At 39.5% G+C, this 22,577-nt stretch overlaps 1 protein-coding gene across 1 annotated transcript in view; it reads left to right on the forward strand.

Moving 5' to 3' along the window:
- Positions 1–22,577, forward strand: part of lin9 (lin-9 DREAM MuvB core complex component) — a 148,265-nt gene that overhangs the window by 64,971 nt on the left and 60,717 nt on the right. Inside the window, exon 2 of the mRNA XM_059982719.1 lies at positions 1,693–1,725. Within this exon, the coding sequence (XP_059838702.1) occupies positions 1,693–1,725 (33 nt within the window). The remainder of the gene's footprint in view (positions 1–1,692; positions 1,726–22,577) is intronic.

Consider the following 22,577-nt stretch of genomic DNA (forward strand, 5'->3'; position numbering starts at 1 on the left):
TGGGTAGTAGTGGCTGGTTGTTTGGAGACCTGTGATCAATGGTATGCTGCAGGGATTGGTGCTGGGTCTGGTTGGTTGTTAATGATTTGGATGAGAATGTGGGTGACATGATTTGTAATTTTGCAGATGACAACAAAATTGATGGTGTGGTATTGGCAGTGGGGAATGTTGTCTCTGGTTACAACAGGATATTGAATGAAGGGCCTGTTTTCTGAAAAGAAAAACTATTAATCTGCAGATTTAAAAAAACTGAAACTGTTGAAACATCAGGTGTTTATGGCAATAGAACTAAGGTTAATGTTTTATCTGATAAAGGGTCTATGTACTGAAATGTTAATTGAGTCAACAATTATTGCTGGAAGCACTTAGCAGGTCAGGCAGCATCTTTGGAAAGTAAAACTTTTGGAGTTATCATTCAGATCTCATGAAGACGAAGCTTTAATTCAATTTCTCTTTCCACTTTGCTTCCTGACCTGCTGAGAGCATGTTCTGATTTTAATATTAATGTTTTAGTAATGTTAGTTGATGGAGAGACAGTGGCTGGGAACAAGGAAGAATTCCCCTGTTGCTATTCACAATGGTGGAGTGGGACCTTTCACATTAATTTAAAAGGACAGAAGGAGGCCTCAGTTTAACTTCCACAATAACTTTTACCTATCTTTGTAGACATGTAACAGAAAGCATTGTAACTCAATGCATCATAGCTTGGTATGGCAACTGCTCTGCCCCAGACTTCAGGAAATTGCAAAATTGTGTACACAGCCTTGTTTATCACAAAATTCAGCTTCCTTTCTCATGGCTTTGCCTATTCTTGTTGCTGCCTCTGGAAAGCAGCCAACATAATCATCAAAGTCCTCTTCTGCCCCGGTTATTCCATCTTCTTCTGCCCAATAGTGGGATGGTGGTGCGGGGAAGTACAAAAACTTGAGAACACATACCACTAAGTTCAAGGTCCATTTCTATCATAATGTTGTCAAGTTCTTAAAAGTACCTCTTGTATGATAAAGATGAATTCTTAATCTCTCAGTCTACCTCCTCATGGCCTCTTGCTTTGTCTACCTGCACGCACTTTCTCTGTAAACTATATTCGTCTTCTCTTATTGTTTTCCTTTTTAAACTACGTTGATGTATTTGTGCATAGCTTTATCTGTACGGGTGACATGCAAACAATGCTTTTTAGTACTTGTGACAATAACAAAGCAATTACCATCTGAAGGACAGCACTTTTAGCAGTGGAGCAAAGATGTGGAAGGGTCATCCTGGACTTTTGGGTGGTCCCAAAGATGGAGGAGTGCTGAGAGAGGGATAATAGAATGGGCTGGGTTTGTGAAGAGACTATGCATATTCTTTAAGGATTTAAGACAAAATCCTATAATTCAAAATCAGAAGTAAGTTTTCTTATAGCTGGAGAATGAAATTAACAGTTTCAACCCTTTGAATTTCCAGTCACTAAGCAAATACTCCTCAGCTGTTTTCTTTAACCAGGTGAGCTGATGAGACATTGGTGACATGTAATAGTATGTCATATGATAGTGACATAATTAGCTGTTGCTGGGATTTTCTGACAGTATTGAGAAGTTGTTATCAATGAAATGGAAAGTGAATTCTTTGTGTCGGTAAAATAAATTTCCATTATGGTTTTAAGCTTCAGTCATACTTGGTAAACTAATCGCCATTGTTTTTCACTTGCAGGCTCATCAGCAAAGGCTCTTGTGAGTTTGAAAGGTAAGGCATTCTTCTTCTAATATTAAATATGCTTGGCCTCCCTGACACCTCCTATTTAAGGCATTAAACAAACTTAAGTGCCAAGTGTTGTGCAAGTATGTGTGGAGTAAAGCTTTCTTTGCTCTGCCTAAACAGTGAGCCAGTATATCTGGGCTACACTAGTGCGGTGCTGAATGCACAGGCTTCTGGATTAGGGACCAGGGTATGTAAAATCTGTTTTGCATTAGACTCTTCCAGCCACAATAGACGTGACGCATCGTGGCTTTGAATTGGATTTGAGCCATGGTTTCCAAGCTGAAAGGCCACTTTATTTCTTTGATTTCTTCTGAACTTACTGTGAAAATGGTGCTGCTTATTGCACATGGCTGATGTGGTGGTGGTTTGGGTAAGCCTGTATTTCCTAACCACCATTTTAACTGGAATCACTTTCTTGTCAATTAAGTGGTCAGTGCTTGGTCCAATTCATTGATGACTAGACATAGAGCAGTACAACATTGGGAGTAAGCCCTTCAGCACACAATGTTTATGCCAGCTGTGATGCCAACCTAACTAATCCCATTTGGTTGCACATAATCTGTACCCCTCGATGGAACACAGAACAGGAATAATATAGTTCTAAGTTTGAAGACTCTCACTTCAGTAATAGCAGCAGTATTCTGAATCCTGATTCCAGGAGCTTAGTTTTCTTTCTAAGAAGAAAATGTTGGAAATACCCAGCAGGTCAAATAGCACCTTTGGTAAGAGAAATGGAGTTAATGGTTTGCAATGAAAACCCTTCGTCAGAAATGGGAAGGAGACAAAAGTTTTTTTTGATCTGCAAGGGTGGTGAAGGAAGAAGAGGGTTTAATGGGGTAAAACTGTGGTTACCATGGGGATCAACTTTTTTTTAAAAAAGTTTACCTACTCAATGATTGAAAAGTGAGTCCTCCCACAGATATGGCCTGCTGAGAATTTCTAGTTCTTTCTATGTTTTATTTTAGATTTCCAGCATTCAGAATTCAGAATTTTTTTGACTAGGTTTTCATTATCTATCATCTCCAGCCTTGAGTTTGCAGTATTGTCGTCTTATGCACCCTCTTGAGGTTGAGAATGTTTCTGCTGCAGTTCTGAGGTGACCAATGTGAGGTCTCAATGATATTTTTCATCCACAGTTGGAGCAAGGGGTGGTTGGTGAGGCAGGTGGGAAGTTTAAGAATTGATGTGTCCTTCTATCTTTTATGTTGTTCTGCTTTGCTTGGCTGAGGTTTTTAGTGCAATCCTAAATACAGCTTCTCTGCTAACCTATGGACTGACTTTCCAGGACACTTCATCTCATGCTCTTGATATTTATTATTTATTTATTACTGTCATATTTTCACTTTTTCTCAGCTCAAGCTGGTTAAACCAGAGGTGCCAACATAGACAAGCACACTCATTTCTCAATTGCTAGGAACTGTTGGACTGTTCTACTGCTGTTTAATGTTGTGGCTTTCTGGAGATTTACGTAAATATTGCAGTGTAGGGCTAATTGTTTAATACTATCGTAGTGACTTTGGAATGATGCAGTTGTTGATAGTACTATAGGGACAATGTATACCTTGTTCATGTTCCATCGTCTTTGCATTTCCTATTAATTTTAATTCAGCATATTTCTGGTGTTTCTCACTTATTGATTTCTGTGAGTTGTGTGTGTTTGGAATGGCTATGTCTATGAAGTAAATTGTTCTTGCTTGTTTATCCTGTACTATTATATCCAGACAGTTATTAGGGATTGTCCTATCTGTAATAATTAATCAGTTGCACATGATTGGTAGAACTTTGACTCTAAAAATGTGATCAGACAGGGCATGCCCTTTTCTCACTGTTAAAATCAGGTAGGAAATACAGAAGCCTGAAGGCACACACTCAGCGATTCAGGAACAGCTTCTTCCCCTCTGCTGCCCGATTCTTAAATGGACGTTGAAGCTTTGGACACTACCTTACTTTTTTAATGTACAGTATTTCTGTTTTTGCATATTTAAAAGAAATTCAATATATGTAATTAATTGTTTATTATGTTTTATTTAATTTATTTTTTCTCTCTACTACATTATGTATTGCATTGAACTGCTACTGCTAAGTTACCAAATTTCATGTCACATGCCAGTGATGATAAATCTGATTCTGATGTATAGTGTCTTCTGTGAGTTTGTATTTTAAAGCAAGATTTTGGTAAATGATGTTTGCCTGTGTAAATAATTAGATTGAGTTAAACTGCTACAGGATCCTGTAATGTGTCGGATTCTTCCTTTCTATTATTTTTTAATTTAATTGTTATTATATTTTTGTATTTGCACAATTTGTTGTCTTTTGCACATTGATTGTTTGTCCTGTTGGGAGTGGTCTTTCATTAATTGTATTGTGTTTCTTGCATTTACTTTGAATGTCTGCAAGAAAGTGAATCTCATAGTTGTATATGGTGACATATGCAGAGTTTGGTAGTAAAGTTACTTTGAATTTTGACGCAGTCACCAACTAGGATTTCCAAGGGTTGCCAAGGGTGTTGCAATTTTTCCAGAAGTATTTGAGTGTTTTTTTCAAGAAGAATCTTTTAAGAAACAAAAGCATAGACATTGAAAACTGAGAGTAGGAGAAGGAACAGCAATGGGCTATTCAGCCCTTTGAGCCTGCTCTGCCATTCAGTACAATTCTGACTGGCCCTCGCTCTCAATACCACATTCTAATACCCTTTTATTCTTTTTGTGCTTCAACATCAATCCATCTCCTTATAAACATACTCCAGCAACTTGATCTCTACAATTTTCTGTGATTAAAGAATTCCACATTTCATCACTCTGAATGGAAGTATGTGTTGTCTCAATCCAAAATGTCTTTCCTGAAATTGTTCCCCTTGTTCTGGACTCCCCAGCTGGGGAAAACATCCTGCCTGCATTCAGCTTGTTGAGTCATTAGAATTTTGCATTTTTCTATGAGATCCTCCCTCATTCTATTGTTATTTTTAAAATATAAACAAAACTAATAAACCCATTCTCTCCTCTGACAACAGTTATATCATCTCAAGAGTCAGTCTATTGAATCTTAGCTGCATTTTCCACTATGGCAAGTATATCCTTGGGTAAGGAGATCAAAACTAAAAACAATACTTAATCTATCAGGGGAGAAGTACAGGAGCCTGAAGACTTACGCAACAATTCAGAAACAGCTTCTTCCCCCACAATCCCTCTTGCCCCCCCACCATCTTCAGATTTCTGATGGTCCATGAACCCATGTACATGACCTGGTTATCTTTTTTTGGTATTACAGTCGGCCCTCCTTATCCGTGAGGGATTGGTTCAGGGACCCCTCGTGAATACCAAAATTTGCGAATGCTCAAGTCCCTTATTCAACCTGTCTTAATGCGGTGGATCTTAGGACCCAGCGGAACCCTAGACCTTATTTAACCAGTCTCAGTGCGGTGGACATTAGGACCCAGCGTCGGCGCTCTGAATCTGCAGTGTTTCTGTTCACGAAAATAATCACGATAACGATTGAAAATAAAGTGGAAGTAATAAAGTGATCGGAAAGAGGTGAAACGCCATCGGTCATTGGAAAAGCATTAGGCTACATCGGTCAACGATCGGAACAATTTTAAAGAATGAAGTGAGGAAGGCTCAGCCCTGATGAAAGCTACAATTATTACTAAGCAATGTAGTGGTTTAATTATTGGGTTTTGAGGTTTTGAGTTTTTGATCCTGTACATCAACCCAGCATGGTGGAGAGCTCACTCGATAGTGATCTGTCACTAGATCGAACTTGGGAAGAAGTTCCCAAGCCCGGCGCTGAAACATACATTCTTAAGTGTTTTATATGCACAGAAAGGTAAGATATATACTATGTACGAATACAAACATTTGACTAACTGACGCTAAATAATACCAGATGTACCTGTTCCGACTTACTTAGTAAGAGAACTTCAGATTTTTTTCAATCCCGATCTATGATAACCCATGCACATCCTCCCGTATACTTTAAATCATCTCTACATTACTTATAATACCTAATACAATGTAAATGCTATGTAAAATAGTTGTTATACTGCATTGTTTAAGAAATAATGACAAGAAAAAAACTCTGAACATGCTCGAACAACCAGTGCTGGAAGAGCACTTCGGGGTTTTCGCGATTCACGGTTGGTTGAATTCGCGCATGAGGAATTCACGAATAAAGAGGGCCAGCTGTTTTTTTTTGTAATTTTATGTATTTGTACTGTATTGCTGCTGCAAAATCACAAATTTCATGTCATGTAAGTGGGTGATAATACATCTGGTTTTGATTCTGAAGATGTCATCTCACCAAGAACCTGAGCAATTGTAAAGGAACCCTTAGGAGCCAGTGATCATAATATGATTGAATTCGGAGGGAGAAGTAAAAGCTGGATGTATCAGTATTACTGTGGAGTAAAGGGAAGTCTACTGGCAGGAGAGAGGAGTTAGCCAAAGTTGATTAGAAGGGACACTGGAAAGGATGATGGCAGAACAGCAATGGCTGGAGTTTCTGGATGCAATTTGCAAGGCACAGAATAGATGTATGCCAGAGATGAAGAGGTATTTTAAAGGGAGGGTGACACAACCATGGCTGACAAGGGAAGTCAAAGACAGCATAAAAGCAAAAGGGAGGGCGCATAATGTAGCAAATATTAGTGGGAAATTAGAGTATTGTAAAGCTTTTAAAAACTAACAAAAGGCAACTAAGAAAGCCATAAGGAGTAAAAAGGTAAAATATGAAGGTAAGCTCGATAATAATTTTTAAGGAGGATACCAAAAGTTTTTTCTGATGTATGAAGAGTAAAACAGAGAAGAGAGTAGATACTAGACAACTGGAAAATAACCTGGAGAGGTAGTAATGGGGGGGGGGGGGGGGGGTAAGAAATGATAGATGAACCTATTAAGTGTTTTATATTAGTCGTCAATGTGGATGGCACTATCAGTTTGCCAGAAATTCAAGCTTGTCAGAGCAGAAGTGAATGTAGTTGCTATTACTAAGAACAAGGTGCTTGGGAAGTTACCTGGACCAGATGAACTATGTCCCAAGGTTCTGAAAGAGGTAGCTGAAGAGATTGTGGAGTATTAGTAATGAGCTTTCAAGAATCACGAGATTCTAGAGTGGTTCATAAGACTGAAAAATTGGAAATATCGCTCTACCCTTTAAGAAGGGAGAAAGGCAGCAAAAAGGAGATTACAGGCCAGTTAGCCAGACTTCGGTGGTTGGGAAGATATTGGAGTCCATTATTAAGGATGAGATTTTGGGGTACTTCTTGGCACCTGATAAAATAGACCAAAGTCAGCATGGTTTCCTTAAGAGGGAATCTTGCTTGAAAAACCTGTTGAAATTCTTTGGAGAAGCAGGCAGGATAGATAAAGGAGAATCAGTGGATGCTGTTTACTTGGATTTTCAGAAGGCTTTTGACAAGGTGCTGCACATGAGGCCATTTAACAAGTTAAGAGCCTTTAGAAACCCAGAAAGGCTTAGATGGAGTAGATGTGGAAAGGATGTTTCCCATGGTGGGGTGGGGGGGGGAGAGTCTAGGACAAGAGGGCTCAGCCTCAGGATAAAGGGAAATATATTTAAAACAGGGATGCAGAGAAATTTCTTTAGTCAGAGGGTGGTGAATTTGTGGAATTTGTTACTATAGGCAGCTGTGGAGGCCTGGTTGTTGGGTGTATTTAAGACAGAGACTGATCGGTTCTTGGTTGGACATGGCATCAAAGGTTATGGGGAGAAGGCCAGGGAATGGGTTTGAGGAGGGGGAAAAGGATCAGCCATGATTGAATGGTGGAGCAGACTCAATGGGCCAAAATGGCCTAATTCTGTTCTTATGTCTTATGGTCTTAATGGTAATACAGGAAAGATACTAGCATGGATAGAAGTTTTGCTAACTGGCTGGAGACAGAGTGAGAATAAAGGGAGCCTTTGCAAGCTCCTAAGCAAGTAGAGGCGCTGCTGTGCTTTCTTTGTAATTGTACTCATGTGCTGGAGTTTAAAGTTGCACCTCTAATCGTCCAATGAGGACTGGTTCATAGACCTCTCGTTTTGTCCTCATTAAGTCAATAATCAGCTCCTTTGTCTTACTGACATTTAGTAAGAGGTGGTTGTAATGGCACCACTCAGTCAAATTTTCATTCTCCCTCCTCTATGCTGATCCGTCATCACCACCTATGATTCAGCCTATGACAGTAGTGTTGAGATCAAACTTGAATGTGGCATTGGAGCTGAGCTTAGCCACACGGTCACAAGTGTAAAGTGATTAGTGCAGCGAACGAAGTACACAACCTTGTGCGCCTGTGCTAATGGAGACTGTGAAGGAGATGCTGTTGCTAATCTGAACCAACTGGGGTCTGCAAGTGAGGAAATCGATGATCCAATTGCACAAGGAGGTATTGAGGCCAAGCTTTTGGAGCTTATTGATTAGGTTTGAGGGGTTGATGGTATTGAATGCCAGGCTGAGTGCAATAAAGAACATCCTGATATACGCATCTTTGCTGTCCTGATGTTTCAGGGTTGAGTGAAAAGCCAATGAGATAGCATTTGCTGTGGACTTGTAGCTCTGGTAGGCAAATTGGAGTAGATCCAAGTTTCTTCTCATGTAAGAGTTGATATGTTTCATCACCAACCTCTAAAAACACTTCATTGCTGTGGATGTAAGTGCTACTGGACAATTGTCATTGAGGCAGATGACCAAGTTCTTCTTGGGTACTGGTGTAATTGAAGCCTGCTTGAAGCAGGTGGGTACCTCAGACTGCCAAAGCGAGAGGTTAATGATCTCAGTGTACACTGCAGCCAGTTGATCAGTGCAGGTCTTTCGTACTTGGCCACATATCTCATTTGGGCTGGATGCTTTTCATGAGTTCAGCCTTCCGAAGGCTACTTTCAGGTTGACGCCAGGGACTGAAATCACAGGATCATCAGTGGCTGTGAGTTTGTGGTGGTTCTTCCATGTTTTGATGGTCAAAGTGAGCATAGAAGGCATTGAGCTCATCTGGAAGTGAAGCCCTGTTATCACATGTGTTGCTTGATTCCACTTTATAAGAGGTAATAGTATTCCTGTACTCCAATGAAAAAAGTCCTGACTTGCTCAACTTTTCTCAATAGCTCAGTCCTTCAAGTCCCAGCAACATCCTTGTAAATCCACTGTACCCTCAGCCGCTTATTTGGGTCAACTCTTAAAGAACAAACACTTCCACTTGTCCATCAATCTCAAGAACTCTTCATCTCATGTTCTCTATATTTATTGCTGATTTTTATTCTTTTTGTATTTGCAGTTTGATTTTTTTTTGCACTTGGTTGTCCACCTGTTGGTGTGGTCTTTTATTGATTCTGTTATGGTTATTGGATTTATTGAGAATGCCAGCAAAAAAAATCAACTTCTGGGTTGTATATGGTGACATTCTGTATATGTACTTTGATAATAAATTTACTTTGATCTTTGAAAACTAATCGAGAAGATAGCCGGAATTCCCTTTGTTTATTTGGGACACTATGCCACTTAATTAGGGCAGGAGGCTATTGCCAAACAGTTTCTAACTAGCATCAGTCACATGCACTTGTATGACAGTTAGACACTACACCGTGAACAGCTTTTAAATAGTCAGTTATGCATCCTCATGTTAAAAATGCAATAATTTTTGTCACTGCTGGTGAGAAATAAGAAGTAAGACAATTCAGAATTGCAGTTTCAAGCATTCAGGCTTGGAGATGTCAAAAATTGGTGGGAGTGAAAATGAAATGATTTCACTACTTTAAATTAGGAACTACGAGGGATTTGATGGTATCAGCAATCATCTTCAATGTTAAAATGAAAATGAAGATTTGGAGGATGCAGTTGTCAAAAATTGTATGAATGCATTCCATTATCTACACCAGGTATCAGTGCTGATTTTGTTCATTGCAGTCAATCAAAAGAACATGGCAGGGTAATTCCTCTGTTGGTAACTATAGGGAACTAATACACAGTTTTATAGTACTGTTATAATATTGATAAGTGTTCTGATTTGTTATGTATTTCATATAAGTACATAATCTGTTACTCAGTTAAACAGTAGTTTTCTCTTTCATATCTTTTGAACAATTTTCATGAAACTTTGGCTAATTTAGAGCAGCCACTTAATTGTGCCAAAATATACTGGTTCCTATATATCTCAATTAATCCACAGTTCTGGGAACTAATGCTCAGTTTTATAGTACTGCAGTGGTATTGGTAATGTTTTAATTTGTTATGTATTTCATTTAAATATGTGATTTGTTACTCAGTTTGCATGTTTTTAAATGTTTTTAGCTACTTCCCTGCAACTTTCAGCTAATTAGGGCAGCAATTTAATTGGGCCAGAATTTACTGGTTCCAATTATCCAGAATCTACTGTATTCCAAATTTTGCTTCTCCAATGACATGTAGAACTGCAACATTAACATCCCCACTTCTGTACTCAATATCTTGACTGATGAAGGCCAGCATGCCAAAAGCATTCAGCTCCCTATCTCCTTGTGACGCCAGTTTCAGGGAACCATATCCTTGTATTCCTATGTCCCTCTACCAGAGTCAGAATCAGGTTTGTTATCAGTAGCACATGTCATGAAATTTGTTAACTTAGCAGCAGCAGTTTAATGCAATACGTAATATAGAAGAAGAAAGAAAAAGTAATAATAAATAAATCAATTATAGTAAGTATACTGAATAGATTAAAAATCATGCAAAAAAAACAAATAATATATATTTACAAAGGTGGATGTTAATAGTCTTTTCCACAAGATAAGGCAGTCTAAAACCAGGGCATGTAGGTTTAAGGTGAGATGTAAAGATTTAAAAGGGACTTGAGGGGCAATTTTTTTCTAGGTAGAGGGTGGTAAATATATAGAATGAGCTGCCAGAGGAAGTGGTTGAGGCAATTAAAATAGTATAGTGTAAGAAGTACTTGGATAAGTATATGGAGGTGTGCAGCTAGAGGGATATAGGCCTGACACAGGAAATTGAGACTAGCTGGATGGGCATTATGGTTAGCATGGACTGGTTGGGCCGAAGGGGCTGTATCTATGCTGTATTGCTCTGTGACTATAACTTGACGTGAAATCTGTCTGCCGTTATTTTGACTGTTTAATTAATCTAGCAGCATCACTGATGCTGACAATCATTTGCTGCATCAATCAATCAGTACATAATGTCATTGAGATATTTCTGTTCTAAATTATTTTTAGGCAAAGGTTATATTCAGATGAGATCTGTTGCAATGTCTGTTTAAAAATTTGTTCTAAGAATTGGATATACAGCTGTACTGTATATTTCATTATCTGCAAATAATGAACACATTCATGATCAATGGCTAAGTAAGAAAAGAGACCAAGTGCCTGAATACTCTTTCCCTTTTCATGGTTAGTTAAGAGTTTACATTGACCGTGACAACTTTTGAGGAAGTTTTGTTACTAAGTGTTGTCACCTTTTTGAGGCTTGGCTCAGCTGCTGTGGAAGGTGTACCAATGTGTTCCTGTGCCTTGGTTGTTGCTCTACAGAATAGCCCAGTGTTCTGACTTACCTGTTACTTAGCTCCAGAATTATACCGGCATGGTTAACACTCTGGGTAAAAACATACTTTGTCAAATTTAGAATGAATTGTGTTGTGGGAAGCACAAAGCAGAAATGAATGAAGTATTTGCCAAGGTGCTTGTTACTAACAGATGAGTGAGTTTTGTTAGGCAGCAACGTATTGAACAGGATGGTTTCAAACCTGTGGTTTTCACTACAGTAAAACTTAATGCATTCTCAATTCACCTCTGAGATTTTTAACTTTGAATGGGCCATTTGGCTATTTTAGCTGTACTGATTCTCAGCTAACCCATTTTGTTTTATTCCTCTATCTTGCCTCAGAGAATACATGTTGCATTTTTCTTTCCAAATACAGTTATCCACTTTTTCAAACCAGTAATATATCAGAAACTTCTGACAGTTTATATTGTTTTTGAAAACTATACCTCCAGCAGCATTAAATATGTTTTTAAAATTTCCAGCTCTTTTCCACCAACAAAAATAAATTCTTATTTATGACAGATCCGTCTAAAACTATCTATCTTAAACGGGAAATACTAGGGACACTTGGCAGGTCAGTCAGCCTTTTCAACGTTTCATATTGAAGACCCTTCAAGGTCAATGGAATGAGGAACAGCTGAACAAATCTTATTAGACCACACCTGGAGAACCATGAGCAGTTTTGGGCACTGCATTTAAAACTAGAATATATTGGTCTTGGAAGGGATGCAATGTGCATTTAAAAAGTTAATGGAATTCCAAGGTTTAGTTATTAAGAGGAATTACAAAACCTATATGTGAGGAGTCAGACTACAGATCAGCTGCACAGTTTACTCCCACTCTAGGAGAGGTTCAATTGACCCATTACTCAGGCACTTGGAGCAAGTCAGTTCCAGATTTTCATAACCATTCATGTGAGGCGGACTTACATCCTGATTTTCACTCTTAAATAGCTTTGAAATTAGAGCTAGATTATACCTTTGTTCTAGAATTCTAGAATTAGATTTTTCATTATCTCGGTACTGAAATCCTAGTTTCATAACTGTTTGGAATTAGAGCTATACTCACCAATGAGTATACTTTGATTCAAGATTGTTTAATATCATTTCCAATACACAAGTGTAAAGGAGGTTGCAGTATGCATAATAACCCGGAAACAACTGGCTTTTGATACCTTGGTTTTTAATTTCTTTGCTCATTCTCTGAAATGGTCTTTCTGGTTTTTATCCTCTTTTCTGTTTCCATCATTGTCTTGTTATATTCTCAAATGTAGAACAGCACAGGACAAGCCCTTTGGCCCAGAATATTGTGCCAAACTAATTAATCAGTAATTCCTACTTAATCTAATCCTTGTTCTCTGCACATTGACCATATCCCTCCCCTTTACTGCATATCCTTGTGCTTCTCTAAGAGTCTCTTAAGTGCTCCAATGCTGTCTTCCTGTACCATCACCCTTGGTAGTAAATTCTAGGCACCCACCACTCTCTGTGTTTAGAACACAAAATCGAGAACAGTACAGTATGAGCCCACAATGTTGTGCTCGCTTATATAAACCTATTCCATGATCAGTCTAACCCTTCCCTCCTGCACAGCCGTAACCTTCCATTTTTCTTGTATCCATGTGCCAATCTAAGGATCTCTTAAATGTTCCATTTTGTACCAGCTTATATCATCACCCGAGCAGTGCAGCTAGGTACCTACCACTTTGTAAATTCAAACCTGCTTCTGACTTCTCCCCTAAACTTTCCTCCATTCACTGTAAGTGGATGTCCTCTGGTATTGGCCATTTATGCTCTGAGAAAAATATGCTGGCCATCCACTTCATCTTTACCTCTCATAATCTTATGCATCTCTATCAGGTCACCTCTCATCCTTCTTCACCCCAAACAGAAAAGCCATAGCTTGCTCAACCTTTCCCTCATAAGGTATATATTTTTAATCAAGGCAGCATTCTGACAAATTTCCTTTGCACCATCTATAATTTTCATATCTTTCCTATAATGAGACAACCAGAACTGAACATAGTACTCGAAAGGTGATGTGATTAATTCAGACCAGCACACCATATGTTTGCCTTAACCACCCTATCAACTTGCACAGCACTCCCAACCATTGAACACATCCAACGGAGAGCTGTTGCAGGAAAATAGCATCAAAGACTCCAGCTTCCTGGCTATACTCTCTTCTCGCTTCTGCTATCAGGAAGAAGGTACAGGAGCCTCAGGACCCACATTATCAGGTTCAGAAATAGCTATTACCCCTCAGCCATTAAGTTCTTGAACCAGAGGGGATAACTTCACTCACTCCATCGCTGAACTGTTCCCACAACCTATGAACTCAAGAACTCTTCATCTCATGTTCTTGATACTTATTGTCTTTTGTTTGTATGTTTATTTATTTATTTTTGTTTGTATTTGTACAGCTTGTTGTCTTTAGCGCATTGGTTGTTTGTCCTGTTGGGTATGGGGTTGTGGTCTTTCGTGGATTCTACTGTGTTTCATATGTTTAATATGAATGCCCACAAGAAAATAAACCTCAGGGTAGAATATAGTGAAGTATAATGTATGTACTTTGGTAATAAGTTTGCTTTGAGCCCACCTTTCCACTTCCTCATCCAAATCATTTATAATGATCACAAAGAGCAGAGTTCCAAAACAGATCCCTGAGGAATATCTCCTGGCGAACATGCTTCATCTACTACCATCCTCTGCCTTCTGTGGGCTGGCCGCTTCCCAATCCATGCTACCAAGTTTCACTGGATTCTGTGTATCATGGCTTTCTGGATGAGCCTATTATGAGGAACCTTGTCAAGTGCCTTAATAAAATCCACATGCACCACTCCACCTTCATCAGTTGGTTTTGCCACCTCCCAGAGAAACTCAAACTAGGCTCAGGAGGCACAACCTGCCCCTCACAAAACCATGCTGATGACCATCTCTAATATGACTATGTTCAAAGTTCAATGAAAATTTGTTATCAAAGTGTGTACAGTGAGATTTATTTTCTTGCAGGCCTTTACAGGAAAAAGAAAATGAAATAGAATCTTATGAGAAACTGCACATAAATAGACAAAGAGTGACAGACAACTAATGTGCAAAAGAAACCAAATTCTGCAAATCAAAATAATATTGAGAGCATGAGTTGTAAAGAGTCTTTAAGAATTAGTCTGCAGGTTGCAGAATCAGTTCAGAGCAGAGATGATTGAAGTTAATTCATGGCAGTTCAGGAGCATGATGGTTTGTTCCTGAACCTGGTGGTGTGTGACCTGAGATTTCTATGCCTCCTGCCCAATCATAGGAATGAAAAGAGGGCACTGCCTGGATGGTGGGTGTCTTGGATAATGGATGCTGTTTGGTTGTGGTTGTGCTGTACAACAGGTAGCCAAAACTGCCTAATGCATCACCAGCACCAACCTACCCTCTATCAAGGACATGCATACAGAAGGGTGCCAAAAAAGGTCCAGTAACACCATGAAATTCAAATTTAATTGTCATTCAGCCATATGCATGAATACAGCCAAATGAAACAGCATTCCTCAAGGGCTTGTCACCCTGCTCGCTCTAAAGGACTGATTGTCCCACTCACATCAGTAAAGAGGCCATGTAGCATCCATGCCAGAACCACCAGACTCAAAAACAGTTACTTGTCCCAAGCAGTAAGGCTGATCAACACCTCCACAACCACCCTCCCACTATCATTTCCTGTCTAGTGTCATTTTATGGCCATGCAATCAATCTATGCATATAAGCTATCTTATGTATTTATATTTTTTGTTTTTTTTATTATTGTGTTCTTTATCTTATTGTGTTTTTTGTGCTGCATCAGATCCAGAGTAACAATTATTTCTCTCTCCTTTACACTTGTGTACAATAATTGATATTAAACAATCTTGAATCTTAATGTACTCACTGGTGAGGAGGATTTTGCCTGAGATAGACTGACTGTATCCGCCACTTTCTGTAGGCTTCTCCATTCCTGGCTATTGGTGTTTCCATATCTGGCCATGATGCAGCCTGTCTGGATACTCTCCATTCTGTATCTCTAGAAGTCAGTTGAAGTTTTTGGTGCCATGTGCAATGTACGCAAACTTCTAAGAGAGTTGCTGATGTGCCTTTTTTGTGATGTCATTTACATGCTGGTCACAGGACAGATCCTCCAATATGTTAACACCAAGAAATTTGAAGCTACCGACCTTTCCACCTCAGTTCCTCTAATAAGAACTGGTTCATGGACCTCCAGCTTCTTCCTCCTGAGTCGATAATCACCTCTTTGGTTTTGATGTTGAGTGAAATGTGGCACCACTCCAGATTTGGAACACCTTCCTGTATGCCGACTTGTTACCATCTTTGGTTCATCCAACAACAGTGGTATCATTACCAAATTCAAGTACAGCACTAGAGTTGTACTTAGTCACGTTTCTCCAAAAACTCATAAATTCTGTTCCGAAGAATCCTCTCTGTTAGCTACCACTGATGTAAGACTGACTGCTCTAATATTCCCAGGATTTTGCCTATTACCTTTATTAAACAACGGAACATTTGCCATCCTCCAATCCTCTGCACTACCCTTGTGGCCAGGGAGGATGCAAAGATTGTCATCTGAGACAAACAGAGAGACAGACATACTTTATTGATCCCGAGGGAAATTGGGTTTCATTACAGCCGCACCAAGAATAGTGAAGAAATATAGCAATATGAAACCATAAATAATTAAATAATAATAAGTTAATCATGCCAAGTGGAAATAAGTCCAGGACCAGCCTATTGGCTCAGGCGTCTGACACTCCAAGGGAGGAGCTGTAAAGTTTGATGGCCCCAGCGATCTCTTCCCTTCTTCTTGACTAAATATTCCACTTTTTTAAAAAACTTGCCATGCACATCTCCTCTGTACTTCCCCTTTTCACCTTAAATTCATGCCCTCTACTACTGCACATATCAAATCAGGATAAAAGATACTGGCTGTCTGTCTATGCTTTACATCATTTTATGACCTTCTTTCAAGTCTTCCTTCAGCTTTTAGACCATAAGACATGGAACATAGAGCATAGAATTCTACAGCACATTACAGGCTCTTTGGCTCACAATGTTGTGCCGACCACATAACCTACTCTAGAGACTGACTAGAATTTCCCTAGCACATAGCCCTTTTTTTTTCTAAGCTCCATGTACCTATCTGAGGCTCTTAAAATACCCTATTGTATCTGCTTCCACCACACCCACCAGCAGCGCATTCCACACACCCACCACTCTCTGTGTGGAAAAACTTACCCCTAACATCCTCTTGGTACCTACTTCCAAGCACCTTAAAACTATGCCCCCTCGTGTTAGCCATTTCAGCTCTCAGAAAAAGCCTCTGGCTATCCACATGATCAGTGCCCCTCATCACCTTGTACACTTCGATCAGGTCACCTCTCAATCTCTGTCGCTCCAAGGAGAAAAGGACAAGGGCACTCAACCTATTCTCATAAGGTACGCCCTCCAATCCAGACAACGTCCTTGTAAATCTCCTCTGCACTCTCTCTGTAGTATCCATATCCTTCCTGTAGTGAGGAGACCAGAAATGAACAGTACTCTAAGTGGGGTCTGACCAAAGTCTTGTATAGCTGTAACATTACCTCACAGCTCTTGAACTCAATCCCACGGTTGATGAATGCCAACACACCATACGCCTTCTTAATAGCACTGTCAACCTGCTCAGCAGCTTTGAGTGTCCTATCAACATGGATGCCAAGATCTCTCAGATCCTCCACACTGCCTAGAGTCTTATCATTTATATTGTATTCTTGAGCAGAATTAGACCATTTGGCCCAATGAGTCTACTCCACCATTTGATGATAGCTGATTCATTATCCCACTTAACCTCATTTTCTGCCTTCTCACCATAACCTTTGATGTCCTGACTAATCAAGAACCTAACAACCTGCACTTTAAATATGCCCACTGACCTGGCCTCCACAGCATATGTGGCAAAGAATTCCTCAGATTCACCACCATCTGGCCAAAGAAATTCCTCCATCTGTGATCTGAAGGGGCATCCTTTTATTCTGAGCCTATGCCCTCTGGTTTTAGACAGTCCCATCATGGAAACACCTTCTCCATGTTCAATCTATTTGGGTATTTCAGTATTGGTCGGTTTCAATGAGATTCCCCCCCACCCATTCTTCTAAACTTCAGCGAGTATAGACCCAGAGTCATCAGGATGCCTTCATATGTTAACTCTTTCATTCCTGGTATCATTCTGGTAAACCTTCTTTGGGCCCTCTCCAATGCTAGCGCATGCTTTTATATATATGGGGCCCAAAATCTGCTCACAAATGCAGTCTGACCAAGTATTACATCCTTGCTTTTATATTCTAGTCTTTTTGAAATGAATGCAAATATTGCATTTGCTTCCCTTAAGACCTATTCAAACTGTAAAGTAAGTTTAAGGCTACGCTAGGATTCCCAAGTCCCTTTCCACTTAAGATTTTTGAATTCGCTCCCGTTTAGAAAATAATCTATGCCTTTATTCCTTCTACCAAAGTGCACAACCATATACTTCCCTACACTATATTCCACTTGCCACTTCTTTGTCCATTCTCCTAATCTCTCCACCTCGCTTTGTATCTTTCCTATCATATCATGGGCCCTCTTGGTATTATATACTATCTTATTTAGCAGCCATATATGTGACTCCTTGTCGAAGCCCTTCTGAAAATCCGAATAAACAACATCCATTGACACTCTCTATATATCCTACTACTCTAGAGAAAACAGCCTCAGCTTGTTAACCCTCTCCTCGTAACTCATGACCTCTAATCCAGACAACATCCTGTTCGGCCTTCTCTTCATCCTCTCCAAAGACTACACATCATTCTTATAATAAAGAAGCTTGAAAGCCCAGGCAACCAGACTCAAGGACAGCTTCTTTTCTACTGCTCTCAGACTTCTGACCCAATCACTGTTTATATTCTCTTCCTAGTGGGCCGGTGCTGCCACATTTTTGGACTCTTAATTCTATCTCTCTGTTAGTGACACTTCAGCATTTCTTTTTGCACTACTCTATCTTGCACCATTCTGGTTTTTCCCTTGCACTTGTATTTATTATTACCATGTGTGCTGTTTACTCATGGGCTTCAGAGCAAGAAATTTCATTGTGTCAATAAACTAACTAATCTGAACCAGAATTCTCCAAGCTTTGGAAAGGTCCCAAAAGATTAGAGTATCATAAAGAGTAGTACCCTTATTCAAGAAAGGAAGGAGACAGACAACTTAATTAATTTGAGAGTATGTCAATGGGAAAATGTTAGAGAATATTAAGGGAATATTACTTGATTTTCTAAATGATGATAAAATATTAAAATATTGTTTTTATTAAAGGAATGTATTAGTGTTCTTTTGAAGATGTAACAAGCAAAATGGATTAAGGGGAAATGGTAGATGATATGGTTGGATTCCAAAATGGTGACATATAAAAGATTACAACTCAAGTAAACACTTATTGAACTTGATGCAATGTATTTACGTGTATGGAGGATTGATTAAGAAAACAGTCAGGAATGAGAGGCTATTTTCATGTTGACAAGTTGTAACAAAAGCAATAACAAAGGATTCATTGCTGGAGACTCGAATATCAATCAATATTGATGGAGACCATATCTGTGGCCAGATTCTTTGATGATACAAAGATGGATGGGAAAGCAAGTTGGGTTGTGCGAAGACTATGGATAGGCTTAGTCAGTGGACAACAATTTGGCAGGTGGACTGAAAGAATCAGAATTGGAATCAGATTTGTTATCAGTGACATAAAGTATGTGATTTTTTTTGCTTTCTGGCAGCACGACAGTGCAAAGGCATAAAATTATAATAAATCACAAAAATAAATAGAGGGCAAAAGGAAAGAATAACAGGGTGGTGTTCATTGACCATTCAGATATCTAATAGCAGAGGGGGAGAAGCTGTTTCTGAACCATTGAGTGTAGATCTTCAACCTCCTGCATCTCTTCCCCCATGGTGGTAATTAGAAGAGTTCGTGTCTCAGATGGTGACAGTCCTTTTTGATGTCTGCTGCTACCTTGAGTCACTGCCTCTTGTCCTTGATGCTGGGCCTGAGTCTACAACCCTCTACAGCCCCTTGCTCTCCTGAGCACTGGAGGTACTATACCGGACTTCGATACAATCAGTTAGCATGCTCTCCTCCATACATACATCTATAGAAATTTCAAGAGTCTTTGGTGATGTACTGAATCTCCTCAAATTCCAAATGAGATGGAGCTACTGGTATGCCTTTTTCATGATTGTATCTACATGTGTTGGGCTCAAGTTGGGTCCTCTGGGATGTTGATGCCCAGGAACCTGAAACTGTTAACCACTGACCCTTCATTGAGGACTAACCACTAACCACTACCACTGACCCTTCATTGAGGACTGGTGTATTTTCTCCTGTTTTCCCCTTCCTGAAGTCCACAGTTAATTCCTTGGTCTTGCAGATGTTGAGTTGCAACACCATTGAGCTAACAGATCCATCTCATTCCTGTATGCCTTGTTATTGCCATCTGAGATTCTACCAACAGTAGTTGAATTGTCAATATCTTTATAGATCATGTTTGTGCTGTACTAAATTGCACACTCATGAGTATAGAAAGAGTAAAACGGGGCTTCCTTGAGGTACATCTATGTTGATCATCACTGAGGAAGAAACCTCATCTCTGATCTCACTGACTGTGGCCTGTTGATGAGGAAGGAAGGATCCTGTTGCAGAGGGAGGTACTGGGGACCCAGAGTTTGAAACTTGCTGAATACTACTGAGGGGTTAATGGCGTTGGAACTATGAGCTTTAATTGATACAGCAGCCTGACTTATGTTTTGCAGTTGTCTAGATACCCTGTAGCAGAGTGGAGAGCAAGTGAGGTTGCACCTATTGTAGACCATTGTGGTAAATAATGGTAATATTGAAGATTGCTAGATATGTAATTATTCATTTTTCAAGATTAAAACAATATTGTTCAAATAATATAAACAGAAACTATGCTGCAGAGGTACCTGAGGTGTCCTCATTACAACATCATCCAGCTGGTACTTAGAAAACCTTTATTGTAAAGAGGGTGGAGTGTAAAAGTAGACAAGTCTTGCCTTGAATATGGGGCATTGGGGAAACCACAGCATAACCATTGTGTACGGTTTTGTTCATATTTAAGGAGCAATATACTTGTATTATAGATGGTTCTGAGACTTCATCAGCTTGATTTCTAAGATAAAGGGGTAACATGAGAAAAGTTCAGCAGGTTGTTTTAACCTGGATTTTAGACAAATGAGAGGGAATCTGTTGAAACATGAGTGGCTTGACAGGGTAGATGCTAAGAGCATGTTTACTCTCAAAGGCAATTTAGAATTAGTGTAGTTTCAGAATAAACGGATGCACTTTTATGGCAGAGGTGAAGAGAAATCTCTCCCAAGGGTCATCAGTTTTTGGAATCCTTTACACTGAGTGCTTATAATTGAATCATTGAAAGTATACGTAGTTGAGATACCTTTTCGTTCTGTCGGAAAGTCAAGACTTTCAGGGAATGGAGAGGAACGTAGAGTTGCGACTAAGATCAGCCTGGAGGGGCAATATGGCTGACTCCTCTCTTACTAGTACATGTGTTTCTCATGTTCAAAATACATGCTTGTGTTTTTGGGCAGGCAGGAGGATTCAGGAGCAACAAGCCATCTGCTGGAGGAACTTGGCAGGTTGAGCAGTATCTATAGGGGTGGAAGGGAATTGTCAATGTTTCAGGTTGAAATCCTGCACCAGGACTGAGAGTGGAGAAGGGAGAAGTGGTGACAGCGAATGAGGTTCCTACAATGTGTCACTTTTTAGTAATTACCCATTCTGACTCTGCCTTTGTGTTCTTAAGCACAGGCGTGGTCACTTACTGAATGCATGCTATCCACATTCGACCAATATAACATTCACTTATGTTCCTATAGGCTCTTTGAAATGCCACATTCAGTTAGAAATGGCTCTAAAATTTAACTATGGTATTTAGTCTAAAAGCTGCTCATATTTTTAAGAAAAAAGTCTGAGCAATTGTTTCAAAAATTGCTGGAACAAATGGTAACATTTTCCAGATGTACAGCATGTCAATCAAAAGCTGTAAAAAATAAATAAATAAATAAATCGCATGCTTGATTAATCTGAACTGATTGTGGTCTTTTGGGGTATAGCTGCAGCTATTTTTTTAAAATTTATAACCAGAAGAACTCTTTGCTGGTCATCATCATACGCCATCTTGGGTACAGGATGACTTACTTCCACTTCATTTCTGGGGAGGCTGATTAGTCCTGAATGGGGCCTCCAGATTTGGCTATAAATGATTGGTGTTTTGGATATAACACATGCTTTCCATTGTTTACACATCTTTTTAGAATACCTCAATGCTCAGTGCCACGCCAGCTGTTCATTCTCATTTCTGCTGACACATTTACACTGTTGCTACGGGAAGAATCCCTGTCTCCACTTTAACACAAGTTTTCACTCTTGGACCATGAGTGTGTGCTACCTGAACCACGTTGTAAAGGTAGTAGAGCTGAAATGGCTCAGTTCAAGGGATCTATTTGGACAATGCTGCTGTTGTGTATTTCTATGCTTGGGCTCCATTGTGAATTTTGAAGTACATAAGCAAGGGAGTAACAATCTTTGAGATTTACCAGGATGCTGTGATGATTGGAGAGCACATCTTTTGAGGGTAGGTTGAGTGAGCTAAGGCTTTTCTATATGAGGTAAGGGAGGATGAGTGGCGACTTGTTAGAGGTGTACAAGATGATAAGAGGCATAGATCAAGTGGATATCTGGAAACTTTTCCCAGTGCAGAAATGGCAAATATGAGTGGGGGATGGGGGGGGGCTGCATAATTTTAAGGTGATTGGAGGAAGATATAGTGTGGATGTCAGAGTTCTTCTGGTCATAAATTTTTTTTAAATAGCTGCAGTTCAGATTTGCACATATAGAGTGGATGTGTGGAACACCCTGCCAGTGGTGGTGGTGGTGGTAGAGGCATATAAAAAAAACTCTTAGATAGGCACATGCATGACAGAAGAATAGGGAGCTATATAGGGTAGAAGGGTTAGATTGATTGTAGAGTAGGTTAAAAGATCAGAATCAGGTTTATTGTCATCGACGTATGTTGTGAAATTCGTTGTTATGCAACAGCAACACAGTGCAATACACAAATAAACTATAAATTATAATAAGAAAGAAGCAACCTGCACTTTACAGCAGTTGTTCAGAGAGAAGTCAGTGGAAACTTCCAGTGTATTACTCGGAATACAGTCACTGGAGAGGAGGCTCAAATGTCAGTGGC

This window comes from Hypanus sabinus, chromosome 10 (assembly GCF_030144855.1).
Source record: "Hypanus sabinus isolate sHypSab1 chromosome 10, sHypSab1.hap1, whole genome shotgun sequence".
NCBI classification, from domain to species: domain Eukaryota; kingdom Metazoa; phylum Chordata; class Chondrichthyes; order Myliobatiformes; family Dasyatidae; genus Hypanus; species Hypanus sabinus.